The sequence below is a fragment of the Phaenicophaeus curvirostris genome, chromosome 17, assembly GCF_032191515.1.
Source record: "Phaenicophaeus curvirostris isolate KB17595 chromosome 17, BPBGC_Pcur_1.0, whole genome shotgun sequence".
NCBI classification, from domain to species: Eukaryota; Metazoa; Chordata; class Aves; order Cuculiformes; family Cuculidae; genus Phaenicophaeus; species Phaenicophaeus curvirostris.
This window is the reverse complement of record NC_091408.1, coordinates 3,776,366-3,796,868: the sequence shown is the minus strand read 5'-3', so window position 1 is coordinate 3,796,868 and position 20,503 is coordinate 3,776,366. Positions and strand designations below refer to the sequence as shown.

The 20,503-nt window shown below is 45.8% G+C and overlaps 2 protein-coding genes across 7 annotated transcripts in view; both read right to left on the bottom strand.

Annotated features, from left to right (window-relative positions):
* Window positions 1–3,256: 3,256 nt before the first annotated feature.
* VPS33A (VPS33A core subunit of CORVET and HOPS complexes) lies at window positions 3,257–13,015 on the bottom strand. Its single transcript, XM_069870847.1, has 13 exons — window positions 12,886–13,015; window positions 12,085–12,150; window positions 11,886–12,013; window positions 11,174–11,363; window positions 10,527–10,643; window positions 9,667–9,841; window positions 9,341–9,534; window positions 7,489–7,615; window positions 7,272–7,339; window positions 6,617–6,754; window positions 6,116–6,253; window positions 5,794–5,962; window positions 3,257–5,231 (listed from the first exon to the last, which is right to left on the bottom strand). Exons 1-13 carry the CDS (start codon window positions 12,985–12,987, stop codon window positions 5,038–5,040), a joined length of 1,806 nt encoding a protein of 601 aa, XP_069726948.1. The 5' UTR covers window positions 12,988–13,015; the 3' UTR covers window positions 3,257–5,037.
* Window positions 13,016–14,317: 1,302 nt separating this feature from the next.
* CLIP1 (CAP-Gly domain containing linker protein 1) overlaps window positions 14,318–20,503 on the bottom strand; it is a 67,392-nt gene continuing 61,206 nt past the window's right edge. For all 6 annotated transcript variants that reach the window (XM_069870840.1, XM_069870844.1, XM_069870841.1 and 3 more), the window contains 5 exons: window positions 18,242–18,359; window positions 17,807–17,966; window positions 17,044–17,087; window positions 15,591–15,715; window positions 14,318–14,920 (listed from right to left, as the gene is read on the bottom strand). In XM_069870840.1, the coding sequence (XP_069726941.1) occupies window positions 14,698–14,920; window positions 15,591–15,715; window positions 17,044–17,087; window positions 17,807–17,966; window positions 18,242–18,359 (670 nt within the window). In that variant the 3' untranslated portion in view covers window positions 14,318–14,697. The remainder of the gene's footprint in view (window positions 14,921–15,590; window positions 15,716–17,043; window positions 17,088–17,806; window positions 17,967–18,241; window positions 18,360–20,503) is intronic.

Here is a 20,503-nt window from a genome sequence, read left to right as displayed (position 1 = left end):
CAGCAGCGCCCCGACCAGCACGGTGTAACTGAAGAGCACGAAGGCCAGAAGCTCCTTCAGCACCTTGAGGAAGTGGATGGTGAAGGAGTCAGGCATGGTGGTCCCCATACTGCGGCAGGTAGGATCTCTTGGGCTGGCTGCTCCGTGCTCCTCCTCAGTCTGTAAGTGAAGGGACACAGGCTGAGTCTGAGCAAGGAGATGGCAGAGCTGATGAGGTGACTCTGCTGTGGGAAGAAATGGCTGTGTTCAGGAGGGTTAACGGCCACTCATCCTTCTAAGGAGGTTGTTAGTGTCAGATTGGGCTTGTGTGTGCTTGTTCAGAGTCCTTTCCAGGGTTGCTGAGCTGCACAGTGTTGAAAAAGAGTTAAGGATCTGATCAGAAGCTCCAAATCAGGAGTGGTGACAAAGTAAATTAAAACACAGACACCCAGGCAGTGGACACTGCTGTGTTGGCAAGGGCCAGGGGTCCTTAGAGAGTTCCGCTGCCTCCTGGTATCTGTTCCCTGTGTCAGTGGCTGCGCATCCAGGAAGCTGCATGTTTGGAGCGGCCGCTGATGGTGCATTAGCAACAGTGTGTTCTGACCAAAGCAGTCAATTCCTCCAAGGAAGCCACCATTAATATTTAGTGATATAATTGCATCTAATGGAGATACTGGCACAAACTAAGCCTTTTGTTTAAGAATGACGAAAACTGCGGCGTAAATACAAGTTTGCAGATGCAAATATTTATATCTTATGGTAAAAAAATCCCTTTAAATGGGAGACACGGGATCAAGTGCTTTAGAATTCGTCTTCTAGCTGTATTTTAAAGTCATAATTACACATCTCTTTAGAAGTATTTGCTTGTTTGTTCGTTTAGTCTAAAATCTGAACTCTCACAAAAGTTTTTGGCTTCTTAGTCTTAAAGCTATGAAACTTATCTAAAAAAATTCTACCATCTCTTCACTTTATATGGTTTTTTTCAGTTTTTGTCGTAACTGTGCCTGATTGAAAATATCCGCACATAAATGTCAAGCATATAAATGGAACTTAAAACCATACTTAAGATAAAGCTAACCTATGAAGTTATTTTGCTTCTGAAAGCCAGCCAAAGTAAACTGAATTCCTGTCCTGCCACTTAGAATATTTTCTAAAGAGACCTAGTGATAACAAGTTCACTTTTTGGTATTAAAGAGTTAGTCATTTCATTCTAAGCTCAAGCACATGTATACATCATAGAGGCTGTTGAATTTTAAAGCCAGCGATGGTTTCCCAGTTGCTCAAAGCAATGAAGTTTTCTATCTATAGGCTTTACGTGATTTCTGATTATCTAGAAAGATGTTGATAAAGAAATAAACTGCTTACCCAGATAGGTGATGGGCTCTACTTCATGAAGCTCCTGTTTCCCTCTAGCTCTGTTCTGCAGCCGTCCCTTGAATTTCTGGCTTCCAGTCGGTTTGTGCTGTAGTTTGATCCTGTTCTGAGCTGCTCATCTGGGAGCCAGGAGTAATGAGGCTGTGTTTGCAGCCCATACGAGGACTAATGCACTAGGTGTGGTCAGGACCGATTATTACATGACATAGCGCCTTTGCGCTCTGAGCTGCACGGCAGAACGGAGCATGCGAATAGCTCCCCTGCCCCACAGAGCTTTTATCAACAGTAGCTCATGAGTTTAAGAGCCGGGGCTTTAGTGTTACCAGGTCATAATCTGCAGTTGTTTAAATGTGGGGGTTTTAACTCTGACGAAGAGTTGTTCATCTTATACTTTTTATTCTGCAGTTATCTGAAGGCTGTTGTGCCTCTTGCTCTGTTCTCCGAGAGCCCAGTGCTCCTGTGGGCCACATGGGGAGTAGGATGCCCACAGAGAGCTGGGGATCATCCCAGATCAGCAGCACAGGATGGAATGACACAGACTGAGTCAGGCTGGTTTATTGAAAAGCAGTGAGCGCTGGGGACACTTGTCACTAGTTCACTGCTCTAGCTTCACCCCTCTACATCCAAGAAGTCATCCCTACCTTCTAGCGAGCGAGGGCTACAGCTCCTTTGCAGCATGATGGGGGAGGAGGGAGGTAAGCTATAGGATTATTTTTAGCAGAAGTGCTTTCCGATAATGAGATGTGAAAAGCAAAAGTCTTTTTTGGGGGCAGATGTTGGGTAATGTTTTCTTTTTTTTTTTTTGGCTTGTAAACCAGACACATGCAGACGGCAGAGGGAAGGAAGAGTATGTACTGCAAATCAAATCTCTTACCTACAAAGATATTATGATGTAGAAAATGGCCCCTTAATTTAATTAGGCTCTCTTGTTATCAAATTATTACCCGCGTGGTCAGCAAGGCTTTGGACAGAAGCAGAACATAATCAAGCTGCTCAGGAAGCCTATTAAGTAGTAATTGCTCCTCCAGAGAATCAATCAATGTTAAGATAGCTTTTATTTTTTGTTGTTGTTGAATAGTTCCAGGAAGGGACTTTGTCTGGTTTGAGAGACCACATGGCTCTAGCTTGGTCATGGTACAAGCTGCAGGCTGCAAAGAAAATTGGAGTGGTGTTGGTAACTCAGAGCTCACCAAGTGTCCAGTGTAAACTATTTTTGAACTCAGTTTTGCCTCTGGTTTTCCTGACACACATCTGCTGGTCCAAGTGAAAAGGTAAGCAAGCTGTTCAATGAGCGCTTTGCAGTTTCCTTTATTCCCTTGTGGGGTAGCTTTTGCACGTCATGAGCTTAGTTCACTGACCAGCCTGAGCACTGCTGTGCGTTTCCTTGCAATTAGTTCAGTTGTTAAGATTTAAACCAAAAAAAAAGATCCTCAAGGCCAAGCCAAGGACACTGTGTAGGGACTGCACTGACTCACATTGTTTCTTATTGTTCTGCACAATTATGTTCAACTTTTGATCTGATTTTCTTTATTTTCTTGATAATGTGAAATTACCTACTTCGTGGTGGAATGGCATTAATAATGCAAGGCAAGGCAATTCAACTTTGCTGCTTGCATCGTTGTCAAAGTTACAGCGTGTTTTGCTTTTGTAAGACATGCCTGTAAGTTTCTTACCCACCTGAAGTAAAGTCTCAAATGATTAAAAATGTATTTTTCTTTAAACATCAAGAAATGCCATAAATATTTCTGATACAGTATGTTAAATGGCAGAACAGAATGTAATTTGTGCATAAGCTTAAAGAAAAACATCCAGATGTTAGAAAAATGGTTTTGATGCAAGTAATTCAGTTTTCCTGGGGAAGGGGAGAAGGATGCAGCAACCACAGCACAGGGTTTTAATTTATTTATTTCTGTAGCCCAGAGAGAAAAAGAATGAGCAAGCACTTTCAGGAAAAAAACAAAGATCAAATACGTTTTTTTATTTAACTCTAATAAGCCAACTGGAGTTAAACAGACAGAGGGGCTCTGTGAAGGGGCTGATTTGGCAGAAGTCACTCTTAAAAAACAAAACAACAGACCAAAACCCACAGTTGTAACTGTAACAAATTGGAAAAACGAAGATTTTTTTGGGGGGGGGGAGAACATATTAAGCAGGTAACTAGGAGTGAAAATGTGTGGTAAATGAGTGAGCAGTTATTTTTACAAGTAAATGGAATGCAGTGTGAAACAGGGTGCCCAGTGGTAGCTGTTGAAGCCTGTGAGTACAGTGATGGGGAGCAGGGAAAGGGCTGAGGCTGAGCAGCACAGGCACAAGCAGTGGCCCCTGCTTTGCCTTCCCAGCCTCTAGCAACTAGCAAAGCTGAGGCTTCCAGAGCCAGAAGCTGCCTCTTGCACACATTGGCTCAGCAGCACTAATGGCCCAGCCACCAAGGCCATGGAAAATTCCATTTTATAATTTTGAGCTCTACAACAGCTTGTGGCAGCAAGTATCACAGTTTATAAACTGAGCAGGGTGTGAAAACAGTGTCTGTTTTAGACCTGCTGTTTACTGGGTCGCTGCTGTAGCTATTTTTGGCCCGAGTCCCGTGCAGGGAGCGTCTGTGTATCTTCAGACGTAAGCTATTGACACACTGATGTAATTCATGCTCTGGACTAGCTTTCCAGAGTCAGGTGGGTGTACCTAGGACAAACAAGTCACCTCACACTGAGCCTTTCAGAGGGCGATGGAAGCAAAAGGCTTAAGCATCTCCCTCATCACTTGGGCACAGTCAGTTCTATTTGTAGTCAGTGCTGTTGACTTGCATGTGGACAGTTCAAGGTTTAGCTGTTGCTGCAGGAAACCCAACAAATGCCTTGGCCAAAGCACATAAGAGAGGGGACTCGAGTGTGGCCTACAGGCAACTAATTGTAACAGACAATGTGCTTGTTATAGTGCAGGTTCAACAGGTCGTATTCTGGAAGCCTGAGACACAGTAAAAAATTACTGCTTCCCCTTTGCAGCAGATCTCTCTCCATTGTACAATCAGCTTTCAAGGATGTGAGCAGGTTTAGCTGCGGTGGCCTGGCCCTTGCTGCTGCCTATTGACACGAACGTGCTGAAGCTGGGGGGAAAGCACAAGTTCCTTAGCTTTCATCAGAAAGATGAGCAGGAAAGTGACCCCTGGGTACAGCTGAGTACAGATCTCAGGGAGAAACAGATCCAGTGCACTGATGGAACGTATCAGGCACCAGAATAGACAGACAGACTAGGAATATTGGTATGAAATCAGGAATAGAAAACATCCTGCCTCCTCAGCATCTCATGAGGGTAAAATGAAGTGATCACATCCCTAAACTGAAAGAAAAAAAAAAAAAGAAGCTATTTGCCAAAATATTTTGCCAAATACAAGGACCAGTGCAGACCCCTGCTCCCCCAGCATTTGTTTGCCAGTTCAGACCACGAGCAAGGATCGCCCTTTCTCCCGTTTTGTGTTTCATCGTTAGTGCCTTTCAACACCACTTGTCTACTAGGAAGTTCCTCAAACCGTAGGAACACAAGTGCAGAGAAGACTGAGGGTAACTGCATCATGAGCTGGTCTTACTAGAACTTCTTTCACTGTCATGTTTCTCTGACGTTCAAGCAGCCATGCAAGAAGACCAGAAGCTCATGTGTCTGTGAGCCTCTCGTTGTCTCTTGACACAGACCCTAGAAAGGGGCAGGCTCCAGTTTTTCCATCAAGGATTTGATCCAGCTTGTTCCATTGATCAGTTTTGTAGTAGCAATGACGTACTCTGTGCCTCCATCTTCCATTTGCGACAGAAATCTCAGTGCAGCTATTTCTGCATATGTCACACCTCCCAGGAAGAACACCAGAGTGACTCGGTTCTCACCGTGCTGACCTGTGTATTCAGAGGAATTTACAGGCTGTCTTAGTTTTATTTTCATGTCTCCTATCCATCAACTGTCAAACTCAAAATGACCTAAAACTCAAATAAATACAGCAGCTGAATTAGGGGAGAAATATATTGGGTGGACTATCAGACTGGGCCCCAAATTGCAGCCTCTCCTTCCACCTCCAGTCTCTTTACAGGCTGTGCTTCTGCCTTCCTTACTACTATGAGAATGATGCCGACCTTCATTGTAAAGTAATGTTACTTATTAAAATCACGGGGTAAGGTTAGGGGTTATTTTAGTATCCGATGAGAAGGTTAACGAATGAACAACTCTAGTACGTTCAGTGCACATGGTGCTGTGCATTAATAGCAGGTGGAATACGTGACTGGATGTTTTGAAGAGGCCAGAAAGCTGTCTGGCAAAGTTGGGATACGGAGTTCTAATACTGCAATGGGACAGGGACATGAGAGATGCTGGGACTCCACCAGACCCGATTTCCACTTGCCTCATTCCAGCCTAACAGGGGTGCATCTCCCTTTAAAAATGGGAAAACAAAGCAAAACTTACGCTTTTTCTGAAGGCCAGTAGGTAACTGCTGCCTCTCCTCAAAGTGGGGACCTGGCAGCATCTTTAAAACCTCCTCTATGCTCCGCCAGCCCGGCCGGGCCAGTAGCTGTGCCAGGCGTACGCTCAGCGGCGCGTAGCCACTGTACACATAGGAGATATCGTTGGGGTTCTGCAGGAGAGAGCAGAGTGTGAGCAGTGAGCAAGCACTACTTCATGCTGCAAATTAGTACTGCAGATGTAATTAAATAAAAGTGCGAGCTTTCTTGCTGCACATAATTCTGGACTGTTAGATGTAACATTCACTGCTGAGGCACTTGTTTACCTGTTCATTAACATCATCCATCCATAAGCGCAGGGTCTTCCTGATTGTAGGGTAGTTATTCCTACCACTTGTCTGAGGTTTCAGGAGTCCAGCCTTTTCCAGGTTGTTTAAGGTCAATATATGTTCATAGCCGTACGTCTGCAATATGAAGAATTCACCTTTAATGCCATGACCACAGCGCTTAAAAAAGTGCAAAGATGTTAGTTCAAAAGACTTTTTTGTCTAAGATATCTCTAGAGCATATCCATTTAGAGTGTTTAAACCATGATAGCAAAAAGCGTAATGATACAAACCTCTCTGTATCTACACGCTGTAAAAAACATAAGCACCTCCTGAGTCACTGCTATCAGCCCAAACAGAGGCCTCGCTGCTCTCTGTACACACTGGATGTCAACACTACCCATGTATAAGATATGTCTGACTAGAACACAAGTGTTGTAGAGCTCAGGATTTGATGAAGATTTTCTCAGGAATTTATCAGTCCAAAAGTTGCAGCCCGACCTGGAGAATCTCTCTTTTGTAATGGTCCAGAACCTTCTGCTTCAGTCCACTATTGCATACAGATTGCAAACAAACGAGACGTAAGATCTTGATTAATGGATGTTTTTGAGCTATGCAGTCTTCGATATAATTGTTAACCTATTAAGAAAATACATAAGCTGTTATTTCCAGACTTGTTAAAGTGCCTAGAAGACCTGGAAACTGTAAAACTGATCCAGCACTGGTTCCCCCTGGCGTATTTCTAAAGCACGTCAGCTCTACAATCAATCGCTAGACTTTGTCTGATGCACTGCAAAAATGGTGATAATGGTCTTCAACCTCTCGCTGATCCCTCATGACACGCAGTGCCCCTGTACCAGTCAAATCCCCCCCAGCTGCGTACACCTGCGTTACAGGCACTAACAGCTCACCAGAGCCCGGCAAAGCACACGGGACAGCAGTGTCTCCAGGCACCTGCAGCAAAGTCTGCCACTAAAATACTGCAGTGTGCACGGAGACACACATGAGAGCTCACAGCCTTGACACTGGAAGGAGACAGACTTCATCTAAATCAGCTGTATACTCTCTCAAAAAAGACAAACGGAAAAAAAAACGAGAAATATGTTGGGTTGTTTATTGAAGATGTAAGAGTCACTAATTGTCATTATCTACTTACCTTGTCTGTGTCTATTCCAGACATGAACTCCTGTTCCACTGTTAAATTATCAAAGAAATCTTCAGATGCTTTGGGAAAAGAACAAAAATGAATACGATAGCAACTGACAGCTTATTTTCTACATTTAATATTTCAGCAGAGATGCACTGGATAGAGCAAAGCCAGTTTTGGCCAAGCTGAATAATGTCCACCAAGTTGTCTTGTAATGGATACTCACTGGTGATGTCTTTGATGAGTTCTGCAATAGAGGTGTGGTTTGCTAGAGAACTTCTTGCTGCCTGCATGTGAGGCAACTGTGAGACAAACTGCTTAATCTCTCCAACGGTTTTCGCGTGGTGTCTTTCCTAAAGAAATCCATCACTTCAGTTAGGTCTTGTTCAGGTTAACTGGCCACACAGCAACTAGGTAATTTTATCATAAAAAGTTTTTTTACTGTTCTCACTGCAACAGCAGATACTGTTAGAGGTACACAGCCTTTTAGACAAAATACTTTAAATGCTTAAACTAGTCACAGCATTACCTGTAACAGCACTTTCATCGTTAGACGAGGCAAGGCGTAATAAAACAGTATCATTAGACTTTTTTTAATTATACCAGTGTTGCCAATGACTCTTCACCACCTTCAGCCATCAGTATCTGCTCCTCAGTTTCCCTACCAGCAAAGCTACCTTTCTCATGCAAAGATTAATTACTTTGCCAGCTGCTGGTAAACGCAGAACTTTAAGGGAAATGCAGTCAAGAGATGGAGAATATTTCCCCTTGAAGCAGCAGTGAAAGGAGCTGAGGAACTAGGTTGTCAGGGTCTGTGTCCCTTGCAAGCAGAAGCCTGCCATTCCCTGTACCTGGCTGTAAAAACATCCCAAATTTTGAACAAGGATCTGATGAAGCACAATGCAGGTGACAGTCCAGAGGTCTGTATTTCATTTGGGCTACTTGCCTCTTGCTGCAACTCAGAGTAAAAATCGTAACAATTTGACTTAATATGTGAAGGATTTAAGCGGGCAAGTGCAGGCAGGAGGGTGATAATGATGAAGCGTGCGATTTAAGAGGTCCTCTGCTGCCAGTATGCCGCTGCTTCATTATCACCTACTGCCTCTGCAATTTCTTAAATTTCTTTATTTTAACACCCAGTGTGACTAACCCATCTCTAGCACCTCCACTAACACTGCAGTCACAGATGTTTGCTAGGAGATAAGGGTAAGCACACAGGATTTCAGTTAAGGTTCTGCCACCTCATCTTAAATGTGGCAGAAGTGAAGAGGCCAAGAAAAAACCCAAGGAAATACAATCAGAAGTGTAACAAGTTCTCTTGAGAATCACTGTGAAGTCTGAAAACAGAGCTGTGGGATCTCAGTTTCTTTATGAATCATCAACAGGATGTTTTCCAACAAAACCACAAACACACCCCACAGCACACTCCAGCTTTGTCTAAGGTGACACGCGAGCATGAATTTACAGGTCAAATCTCCTGTAAGATAACCGTATATTTTGCATTTCTGTTGTTTTTTATGCCAACTATAATATTCCATTAATGTACATTCTGGAGTTTTATTTCTCAAAGTCTGTTCTCTGCATCATTAGGGAATACAAAGGGAAAAGGACCTTTAGGTGAACAGGTAACAACAACAACAAAATGGAACTGATCAGGACACTAAAATTAACCTTTGACAACGTGCAGAGGGAAGCAGCATCTGACTGTTCTGCAGATGAAGAAAGCAATTTCTGTTATGGGAACTGTGGGCCATAGCAGTGGAAATGTGATTTAGGTGAGCTCCGAGACAAGCTTTTATCAGCAAGAACAGGAAAAGCCCCTGAACAGGGGCATGGGGAGAAAAGATCTGCATTACTGCAGGATTCTTAACGAGAGATTTGACCAACATCTACTCAGAACAGTCAAAATGGAGCTGGCAGGGGAATAGGCTGGAGGGTCTTTTGAGGACTATCTGGTTTTACTCTGGCTGGGGGATTACTCCACGGCAACAGCTCGAGCTGCCAATCACAGCCCTGCTAAGCACAGACTGCCTGTATCCGACAGCCATAATTCACACACAGTCAGACACAGGCCTCACCTCAAAGGCTGCTGAGATGATCTTGGCTTTCTTGCTCAGCACTGACCCCACAGCATTGAAGTTCTTGTCTCGGATTTCAGCGTACAGCTCTTCTGCAGAGTTCAGCTGGAGCTTCTTGGGTTCTGTGGGGAGATCTTTCCCACCCTCACCCTGCTTCTTTGGGGCAAACTTCTCAGGAGGGAGTTTCACGTAAGCTACCAAATACAGAGAAATAACCCTTATAAGTACTGGAACCTCACTGTCACTTAGTGAAGCAGAAACCCACCTGACACAGGGCATCCTGCCCTTGCACACCGGAGACCTCCCCCTTATCCAGCAGTACTCACTGTTCTGAATTCCGTAGATTTCATCTATCAGCCCTTCGTACGTCAGCTGCGTAGCTAACGGCGTCAGCAGATCAACGTTGCGGTCCAGCAACAAGAGGGTATCAAAGACGGGAAATATTGAATTCTGGCTTCCCGGGAATTCACGCTTCATCCTGATCATCATATTAGCCACGTGCTGAAAATAAATCACGCCAGTCTGGTTACAGTGCAGGCCACAACAGATGGATTTGACTCCTAGGCCCTACAGGCACACACTCATGCAAGTATGGGGCGCAGCCCCGTGTAAAGAAAGAGAATGGCAAGAGGTACAAATGGGCTGACAGATAGGGGCGGGACGAGACAAAGAAAAAGTTCTCTGCTGCTTTCTGCAGCTTAGCAAGACAGTGACTGTGGCCAAAGCACTGGGTTCATCTTGAGCTAATCCTTGATTATGAGAGGTACCAATTAAGCCATAGGTTGATCGGAGAGAAGAACAAAAGAGCAAGTTACAGGGAGGGATGAAAAAGCAAAAGCGTGAGCAGTAGGTTACACATTTCCTGCTTTATTCAGCCCTTCTGATACCAACAGAGCAACTAAATGTTAAAACTTCACAGAAAGAACACCAGAAAACATAAAGGTACTGTACATGTGAGCAAAACATATGAAATAGAAAAACCTCCTGACAGGAAGACTTATAAACAGCAAAGATTGTTCTTTTGGTCAGAGATGACAAAGACCTGATGGCCGTGATGCTAAAATTCCACTATGACAAGAAAGATCCGTGGCTGGATTCAAGAACCCACAGATGCATTTACCCAAACACTCCGTAAGGCAGTTCCCAAGAACAAGAGGCAGTTTTTCAGAAGCAGCATTTGTCTTACCCGGGCACACTCGCCCTTCCCAAAAATCTGTGGGATGGTTCCGTAGAGAGCCTGCAGTGTCATCAGCCCCTTTGCTGCATGGTACAGACTTGTCTGGTCACTCTCCAGGTAACACTCCTAAACAACAAGAAGAATCACCTGTGGAAGGTGTCGATCTGACACTGGCACTTCCACGGTGAGACATGGCCCATGTGGTTAGCTGAGAAGAGACATCGGCTGGGGAATAAACACGGCAGTTGGCAAATATGGACCTTAGCTTTGCTGTCACCACAGCAAATCATTAGACCTAACCGGACACTGTCTGTAATACTTTTGAACCCCACATGCTACTCCCAGTTTGATGGAGAGGAAGACAAGAGAAAATGACTGCAAAAAGCCTCTCCCTCTAATTAGGCCAATCTGAAAGCACAGCATCTCATCAAGCAGCTGCAAGCCCTGACGTGTTCTCTGGGCTACGCTTAATAAGGCAGAGACGGCCAAGAAACCCTCTCAAACCTTTCTTCCCCCAGACACAGTCACGTGTGCTCTGCAAGGCCTTTCCCTGCTGTGTGGATCCTGACAAACCCTCCCAGAGCCTCTGTACCCAACACCAACAACCAGCACAACAACGCATGGCGTTCTTCCTCCAAGACGAGACAAGCGCTTACCTTGAACGCGCTCTCCGACTCCATGGACAGCAGGTCTCCATCGAAGGGTATCAAGTCCAGGCTGTACTGCTCTCGGTGGATGAAGGACCCCAGCACGCCCTGCTCCTTCAGCCACTGCTCGCAGAGCAAGCTGCGGCGCGGCACGAAGAGGATGTGGAAATCCCTCTGGGGAGAGCGGCCTCTGTCTTCCCTGGAGGAGTCACAGGCAGGAGCACAGCAAACAGTAACTCAGCCGTGCAGGTTACCAGCACAGAGCAGGGGTGGGGGAACTGAATTCAAAGGAAATAGGAATGCTGCACTGAGTTATTATTGCCGACTTCTATTCCTAGCTTTGTATTTTGGAATATTGTTTACCCAGCCACAGGTCTGAAACCAGGGTGAGGTGTCTTGGTTTTCCTGCTGCTCTCAAAAGGAGAATCGATCAAAGCACAGCTCATTCCAGCTAATTAGGAGTGCACATGTGAAAGAGGAACGCACCCTGCTGGATCACCAGCCAAAGTGAAACCCCCTCCCTTCCCAGGGTGTCCTGCACCCCAGCTGGAGCCCTGGAGCAGCTACATGGCAGCATCGGTGTCTGCACATAGCGCCTTGCTTTGAGCCCAGTGGTGAATATCACAAGGAGGTTTCAGGCCAAACCTGTCCCCTCCTTTGCCTCCCAAGAGGAGAACTGGGAGCAGCGCCCTCACTTCCCGTCCTGCCAGCACGGCGGTACCTGAGCAAGTTGTCCGTGATGATTTCCATCAGCTCCAGCCTGGGCCTGACAAAGAAGATGACGTTCTTGACATCAGCCTGGGGCAGGCGGCCCGGCTTGAGCGTGAACATCTTCTCCACCTCATGTTCCTGCACGGAGGCAAGGGGTCAGGGAGCATTGAGGCACACGCGCTGTGGGGGACGGAGCTGCCTGCCCTTACCTTGAGCAGCGAGTACTGTGCGATCAGCCCAAACGGCCCAGTCAGGTACTCGTCCCACACGATTGCCTGTGGGAGGGGAGGGGAGCACGGTGTCAGCCCTGGGCCCCACCGGGCAACTCATAGATTCACTAAGTTGGAAAAGGCCTCTTAGATCATTGAGTCCAACCATTCCTATCTGCCACTAAACCACGTCCCTGAGCACCTCATCTACCTGTCTTTTAAATACCTCTAGGGATGGAGACACCACCCCCTCCCTGGGCAGCCTCTGCCAGTGCCCAGTGACCCTTTCTGTGAATTTTTTTTTCCTGATATCCAGTCTGAACCTCTTGTCCTGTCCCTTGGGAGAAGAGCCCAGCTCCCTCCTGTCCACAACCTCTTTTCAGGTAGTTGTAGAGAGCAATGAGGTCTCCCCTCAGCCTCCTCTTCTCCAGGCTGAACACCCCCAGCTCTCTCAGCCGTTCCTCATAAGGCCTGTTCTCCAGCCCCTTCACGAGCTTCGTTGCTCTTCTCTGGACTCGCCCCAGAGCCTCAACATCCTTCTTGTGGTGAGGGGCCCAGAACTGACCCCAGGATTCGAGGAGCGGTCTCACCAGTGCCGAGTCCAGAGGGAGAAGAACCTCCCTGGCCCTGCTGGCAACGCCGTGTCTGATCCAAGCCAAGATGCCATTGGCCTTCTTGGCCCCCTGGGCCCCTGCTGGCTCATGGTCAGTCGCTGCTGTGCCCCAAGCGCCGCCATTTGGCCTTGTGGAACCTCGGGCCGTTGCTCTCCGCCCTCCCTCCCTCTCCCCGCTCTCCCCGCACCTTGGACCCCGCGCACTTGTCCAGGAACTCTCGCAGCTCGCGCCGCCCGGCCTCCCGCAGCGCCGTCAGGTTCACCCGCCCCGAGCTCAGGTGCGCCGCCATCGCGCCTCCGCACGGTCATGTGACCGCGAGGGGCGGGGCACGTGACCGCGAGGGGCGGGGCCGCCTCCCGCTGGCTCCTGGGAAACCCCCAGGGCCTCCCCGCCCTCACAGTGAAACGGTTGTGGCCGAGAGCTCATCGCAATCTCCCTTTTCCTGCGTAAAACCTCACCCTCTCCCTGCCCTCCCTGACCCAGAGCCCCTCCCCAGCTTTCCTGCAGCCCCTTTCAGCGCTGGAAGCTGCTCTCAGGTCTCCCCTTAGCCTGTCCTCGCACAGGAGGTGCTCCAGCCCTTCCATCCCCTCCGCGTCCTCCCTGTGCTGAGGGCCCCAGACCTGGACACGGGGCTCCGGGTAAGGAGCCTCTTTCCACCAAGTTTCCACTCTTCCATCCACTCACCGACAGCCCACGGCGGGAGGGCACCCAGGACGTGTCGGCAAGAACATCCCCCCCCCTCCCCTCCCCCTTTTCTTTCCCCTTTTTTTTCTTTATTTGGCCCCAGCGAGAGCCCGTTACACTGCAGCACCTCCCGTGCGAGGACACGCTGGGAGAGTTGGGCTTGTTCAGCCTGGAGAAGGCGCCAAGGAGACCTTAGAGCAGCTTCCAGTACCCAAAGGGGCTACGGGAAAGCTGGGGAGGGACTGTTTATAAGGGCTTGGAGTGATAGGACGAGGGACAATAGGTATAAACTGGAAAGGAGCAGATTTAGACTAGACATAAGGAGGAATTTCTTCACGATGAGAGCACTGAGGCCCCGACCCAGGTAAGTTGTGGCTGCCCCATCCCTGGAGGTGTCCAAGGGCAGGTTGGATGGGGCTTGGGCAGCCTGATCCAGAGGGACATGTCCCTGCCCACTGCCCAGAGGTTGGAACTGGATGATCTTCAAGGTCCCTTCCTACCCAAACTATTCCATGTTTCTAAATGAACAGAGCAAAACAAAAAACACACCTTTTTTTTTTCCAAAATATAACTTTAATATATATATATGCATATATATACACACACACACCACACACACACTATACAGAAGCCAAAAGAACGCAAAAACCAGGGATGTCCCCCACTGTTCGGGTGTGCAGAGCACAGGGGTTCCTCAAAAGCCCCACAGCAGCTCCCTACCTTACCTGCTCCATGTCTTCACATCTCGCACTGCATCAAACCACAACCCTGTGCTTGCCTCCATCGAGCAAAATCACAATCAAATGCATAAAAGAAAATAAAGATGAACTATTTCTCAACCCAGTCCAGTGTCAAAAAAAAAAAGCTTAAAAAATCCAAATGTACAAATTCAGCCTTAAAATGGTTTAGTGCAAATATGAAAATTAACAGCATAATTTTAAGGTACTTAAATAAGCTTTAATATAACTATAGTGCTTCCTTCCTATACACGTTTTCCCATCAACAGATACAACAGCATGGGGGGCATTTCTTGTTAAGAGTGGGGACAAGCCCAGAACCTGGGAAGAAACAGCATGAAGTCACCTGTTAAATCCTTTATTTATATGTCACTTAAGTTTATTAAAGGGGGATAGGGTCTTTATTAGCAGAAGAGCAAAATATTTATCAATTTACTCATTCTGGTGTGGATGGGCAAGGGGAGAGAGGGCGTTAAAAAACGCTGTCACTTTTTCTGACATTCAGCGCAGACAAATGCTGGTGGTATAAATTGTTTGATCAGGGCACCCAGAGTCTGTCCTTGCAGCCACGACCTGTGTTAGAAGGTCTCATCGTCGTTGCAGTCGGCCGTCCAGTGCCCAAACATCTCGCAGGTGTCGCAGTAGGGACGTTCTTCTCTCCTGCTACCATGATAAGCCGAGTGCGGCGGCTCCTCCAGCATCTGTGCCTGGGTCGGGCAGTCTTCAGTGTCGTGAAGATCAAAGCAGCCACAGATATCGCAGAAGAGACGAGGTTTCTTCTTTGACAGGCTTTCTTCCTCACTGCAAGATCAGCACCAGCCCAAGTCAAGCAGGGTAATTCTCCTTCATGAAGGAGAAAGACCTGCTGCCCTGCCTGAGAACCTCTCTCATTGCTACTGAGACCAAGGAAACACCGCAGCGGGAAACAGAGTTACAAAACCCCTTCTGAAGATGCGCTGACATCTTGCAGTACCTCCATAACTCCGAATACTACAATATTTACTAAACAAACTGCTGTTTGTGCACGTTTGCACAAACAGAGACATTATTTAAAAAAGAAACATGTAAACTAGTTTCTCCTTTTTCTTGACAGAAGAGACCAGAAGTCACATTGTATCAAATAGGTCTTAGTTCTATTTCTCTGGACTGGATCTCCCCATCTCAGTGCAGCCTCCTGAAAGCAAAGATTCCTAACCTGGAAAGGGCCAAACTCAACCAAGACTAACAACAAATATGTTGTGATACATCGGTGTTTGTGATCGATAACTACAGGGGATCATTGTGCACCAACAGGTACAGGACAGTAATGGACCTAAACCCAAGGCTGGAATCAATCACCCTAAATTCAAGAGAAACCTACATTTGTCTTCCCTGACAGCTGAACACAGGCTGGTGCCGCGGGCAGCTGACAGACCCGACTGCTACCAGCAGTTTCCAAACCACAAAACAAGGTTTCCTTTAGGATTTATACCTGTCATAGTTATTTATCTCCTCTTCATTGCCATTGAGGGCTGCTTCACACATTCTTTGTATTTTCAAGTTCAATTCTTCATTCCTCCTCTGCAGATCTACGATCACTGAATTCAGAAAGTCGATCTGCAATAGTCAAGGACAAGGACAGTCAGCAGGCTGAGAACTGCACTTCAGAGAAAGTGAGGAAGAAGGGAATGGCCCTCAAACTGACACAGGCAGATCTGTGTTAACTCCTGCCATTGGGTCGTTGTATTATTACGCAAAGAGCACCCATGGACACTGAGAGAACAAGGGAGAGGAACTTCACAAAGGACCTCTGAGATCCTCAGTGTGACTCCTGTTCAGGGAGCTAGGCAGTTCTGCCCTGCGAACACATCTGAGACGGCAGCGGGTCTCAACCCACCACTGAAAGATCAAATTCTTTTATTCATTTTACATTTTCAACATAAATCCAGCTGTGTAACTCTGATCAGACCAACATCTCTGTGCCTCTGAAACTGCAGCTCTAAGGGACACTCACAGGGTGATGCTAGAGAGGCAGTGGGACAGTGCAGTGCATCCACACCACATCTCCCAAAGCCACTTAGAGCCAGAGACCAGGAGGCCAGCACTGCAGCAGCACTGCTGAATGTAATCATGTAATACTTGGCAAATTAACACAGTGAATAAAATAAAGGAAGCCAAGAAATAGAACAAACCTCATGCTGATTGGAAGGACGCGTTGCCATCGGCAGGTGATTCAGGCAGGTAGAAAAACAGAAAGACTGGTGGTTAGTGCTAGTTACACTCCTGCTGATCTCCGCACAGACTAGTAAGGACATGTTTTCATCAACCTGACTGACATCGTGCTCTAACAATGATTTCTGTAACAAGCCTAAGATGTTTCTGTTCTAACCGTGTTTCCTAGGCATTTGTTGTCAGAGGCTGCCTGCTGTTCGCTGTGATTATCTTACTCCTTGATACACATTTTTCCTACCTCTGTAACCAAGCAGTTGCTGAGGAACTTCCTTGCCCCATTGCTGCCAACCTTTGCTCTGAGTGAAGTTCTGCAGTTAAGAAGCAGCAAAGACCAACATTTCCAACTGCAGAAGCTTCAAAGTAACTGCTGCTCCGATTCCGAGGCAGCAGCACCGATTCAGGAGGGCCACACCTTATTCCTCATTCACATCCAAGAAACCTGGGCTGTACCTCGCCAACAGGCTGCAGGTCAAAACTTGTCACCCCTGCTTTCCTGCTTTCTTCCTCACGTTCCAATAACCTGAACTATTTGTCCAGTATCACTCATCATTTAATTCTTAATAATTCCCTTCAGAAGCCAAAGGTTACAAGATAAATCTGCCCATTATAATCTTGATTTACAGAATCTGATTAGGAATTGTCTTTGGAGAAGTATTTCTCTCTGCCTATAGACCCACTGCTGTTGCAGCATGCCGACGTTTCAGATCAAATACCTGCTTCTCTTTTGCAATTTCATCCTGAAGATTAGCAGTATCACCTTTAAAAAAAAGAAGAAAACCAAACAAAGTGTAAGTATCGATAATCTAAATTATGAAACATACAATGGCTTAGAGACTGAAATAGTGTCACAGCCTCTAGTCCCCAAGGCATCTTATTCTCACTGCTTTCTAATCATTCAGTATAAGCTTCGGTAAGGGTGACTTTTGGGGGGTATTTTTTTGACTGCTGCATTACAGAAGCATATTCAACACTGCTCATTAATAAATGCAAAATAATCTATGCATAGGTCACAGCTAAAGTTTACAGATCTGCAAGGGAACCTCCCCTGTTGCAGTGCTGAGACTGCAGTGGTACAAACCTTAAGCAGCTCAGCATCAGGGTCTAGAACATGGGATTCCCAGTCCCGTGCTCAGAAAGGTGGTTTTCTTACAATGCCTACGCTGCACTTCACAGCAACCGCAAGGAAAATCCAAACCAGCCTAAGAAAAGGCTCTTGTAGAGAAGCCACACCATGAACAGGATAAAGTTTTGGAATGGTTTATGAATATGTTTAATTTCAAGTCAAACTGTCCCCTGCCGTGGTGTAAATGGGGTTAACTGGCAATGTCAGTACCTGCTCAGATTTTCTACTTCATTCAAATCTTACATCTTGCAAATCCTACCCGCAGGAAAGTCACACTTCACAGGAGGTTCATTAGGAGGTTCAACCACCTGGTTAATCATAAATGCAAAAATCACAGATGGGCGCTCTGTTACCTGAGGAGCTAGTTATAGTTAAAGGCTGTTCGTTGTTTTCCTTGAGTTTTTGCTCCAAGCTCTTCACCTTTTCCTCAAGTTTCAATTTATCAGACTCCAGTGACTTAACCACTGACTGCAAGGTTTTTGCAGAAGCGTTTTCTCCACGGAGCACTGTGATCTGTAAGAATTACATGAGAATGCATGGGGCTTCCGGAATGAAGTCAGAGGCCCAGGCAACATCCTTAGCAGTAAGGGCTAAAGAGACACCAAAATATACGCTAGAAGTCCCCCAAGAAGGCACAGATACACAAAGATATAATTCTCAGATTTAACTATGCTGAATTAATGACAAAAAATAATTAGCCAGTCCTTCAGTAGCAGGCACTAAGAGCCATACGCTTGTAACCATAACTTAATCCAAAACTAAAAAGCACCCCGCTTTTCCTCATTTACCTCATTTCTGAGTTTTTCCAGTTCCTCATCTTTTTGTGTGATCAAGGCACTAGTAACATTGATGGATTTTTGTAAAGATGCTCTCTCTTCATCGATTTCTTTTTTTAATGTTGATTCTCTAAAAGAAAACCAAATACAATCAGAAATCACCTAAAGAATAGATTATTGTAGTCGCCTAAAGAAGCTGAATTCAAGTACTGGACTACTCTAAGAAGTGATTCTTAAAAAGCAAATCTCAGTTCTGTACTCAAACTAAGATTTTATAGATATATAAACATTTCAGAAGTTACAAGTGTGGAAACAAAGCAAAAACTTTACCTAGGTAGTACCTGCCAGAATCTGCATATCATCGTATCCATTTGAATTTACAGAAGCAAGTTAATAGACTGGGGAGATACAGGATAAACAAACATGTTGCACAATGTTCCATAAAACCTAACTTCAGAGTTTTGTTACTTCTTAAAAATTAATAACGAGCAACAAAACATACATGCAAAGCCCATTATACAAGTTGTCATGCAAAGCACTGATGATGCTGGAAATATCAGCTGGTCCTCACTAATTTCAGTAACATCATTATTGCCTGAAACATGCACTCAGAGAGTTCCTGTGCCTTTAACAATGACCATTTCCCACAAAACAACGTGGGATTTGTTTTAATTCATTGAAGACGGGTTAAAAAGAAATCCTCCAATGCAGGCAAAACCCCCTTCTGTGTACGTATGTCCATTTTACCCAACCCTTTCAGCTAATCTAATAAGAGATCCAACTTCTACATACAATTCCTGTCCTGACAGTGACCTTAAGGCATCACAGCTCGGAGATCCTCACACTGATGCTAACGTCTTCCTGACAGGTCACACAACACGCAGATGATTCATGGTCCTCCGATGTGAGGACTACTGCCAGAGAAGTTCCTTATGAGCTGAAAGGTTTTTGTTTGTTCAAAAAACTCCAATTGTTACCCCAAAAATCTATGTTTACTTTTCTAGAGGAGAAGCTTGTTTTTCGGGTGCCTAGCAGCTAGCTGCCAGCTCTCTGAGCTCCTGGAATTGTAGCCAGTTTTCTCTGCAATTCCCTGCATCTCGGTGTAGAGGATCACGCTCTCGCTGTTGGGGCAGTGAGCTGCTTCTCCTTTTACTCGCTGAAAGGGCTGAAACCAGACTAGGCTACCTGAGCGCACCCCCACAGCACAAGAACGCACAGGGGAGCCAATACTTCAACGATAACAAATGCCGTAACAACTTTGGTTCCTCGACAGAACTATATTCCTCTAGGACTGTTCAAGGGATCAAGAGCAGAACACGCCCTTGTGTGATGATACCTGGTTAGTAGGGAGTAGCTGTTGAGTTCAAATGGAAAAGTTATCATCCATGGTATGTACAGTTAGTGAGAGCCATGATACCCAGACCACGATATACAAATAAACCTCACCGACTCAAGATAAACAGAAAACTCAACAATGAGAGCACAATTAATGCAATTCTTTCATTGTTAAGATTATACTCAGGAATGGAAGCAGCAAGTGGAGAATCTGGGGTTTAGAAAAGCTGATGCAGCTACCAGACAAGAACCAAAAGGTTGATTTGGAGTTTGGTATATTTTTACAATGAGAGAATTAATATAAGCAGAAACACAACAAATTTCAGACTGCGCAACCTTGCCTTCAAATACAAGTTATAATCCTGCTAATAAAAACCAAAATGGCAATGGCGTTTAACAGATCTCATCGCCAACCCTGATTCAGCAAAGCACTAAAGCGTGGCAGCAGCCTCTGTTCTTCAGCAGGATTACACACACGCTCCGGCCCAACCTGTGTTTTCAAACGCTTTGCTGAATTGGATCAAAAGTGCAGGGTGCTGGTGCGGAAAAGAAATGTGCCACCAATGCATGGGACGCTGCTGACAGAGCACAGCCGCCCTCCAATCCACTGAGCTGCAAATCCAGCATTTACTTAAGGACAGGACATGGGAGAGTACATCTGGAAATTGCTGCTCACGAGCTCTTTTGTCGCTGAGACTTCACCTGGGCTTCCCTTTGCTAGACACAGAGCTGAAGGGCAGACAAACCCCAGTGACCCATCTCATGCTTAAAAGCTTGTTAGTTAGCCAGTGTTTCTACTTTTTGGTCGGATCTTCACCTTGGAGATCAAGACCAAAGAGACTTTTTGTACAAATACGGTTAACTTGTCATTTCAACCATTGCAAGCATTTTTAGGTGGTTGAAAAAGGCAAACAGTTTGTGAGTATATAAATATATATT

Coding starts and splice junctions, on each gene's coding strand:
- VPS33A (XM_069870847.1), bottom strand. CDS start 12,987: ATGGCGGCGCACCTGAGCTCGGGGCGGGTGAACCTGACGGCGCTGCGG. Junction 5,963..6,115: donor TGGATGATGTTAATGAACAG/GTAAACAAGTGC, acceptor TCTCTCCTGCAG/AACCCCAACGATATCTCCTA. Junction 5,232..5,793: donor TACTGGCCTTCAGAAAAAGC/GTAAGTTTTGCT, acceptor CTGAATACACAG/GTCAGCACGGTGAGAACCGA.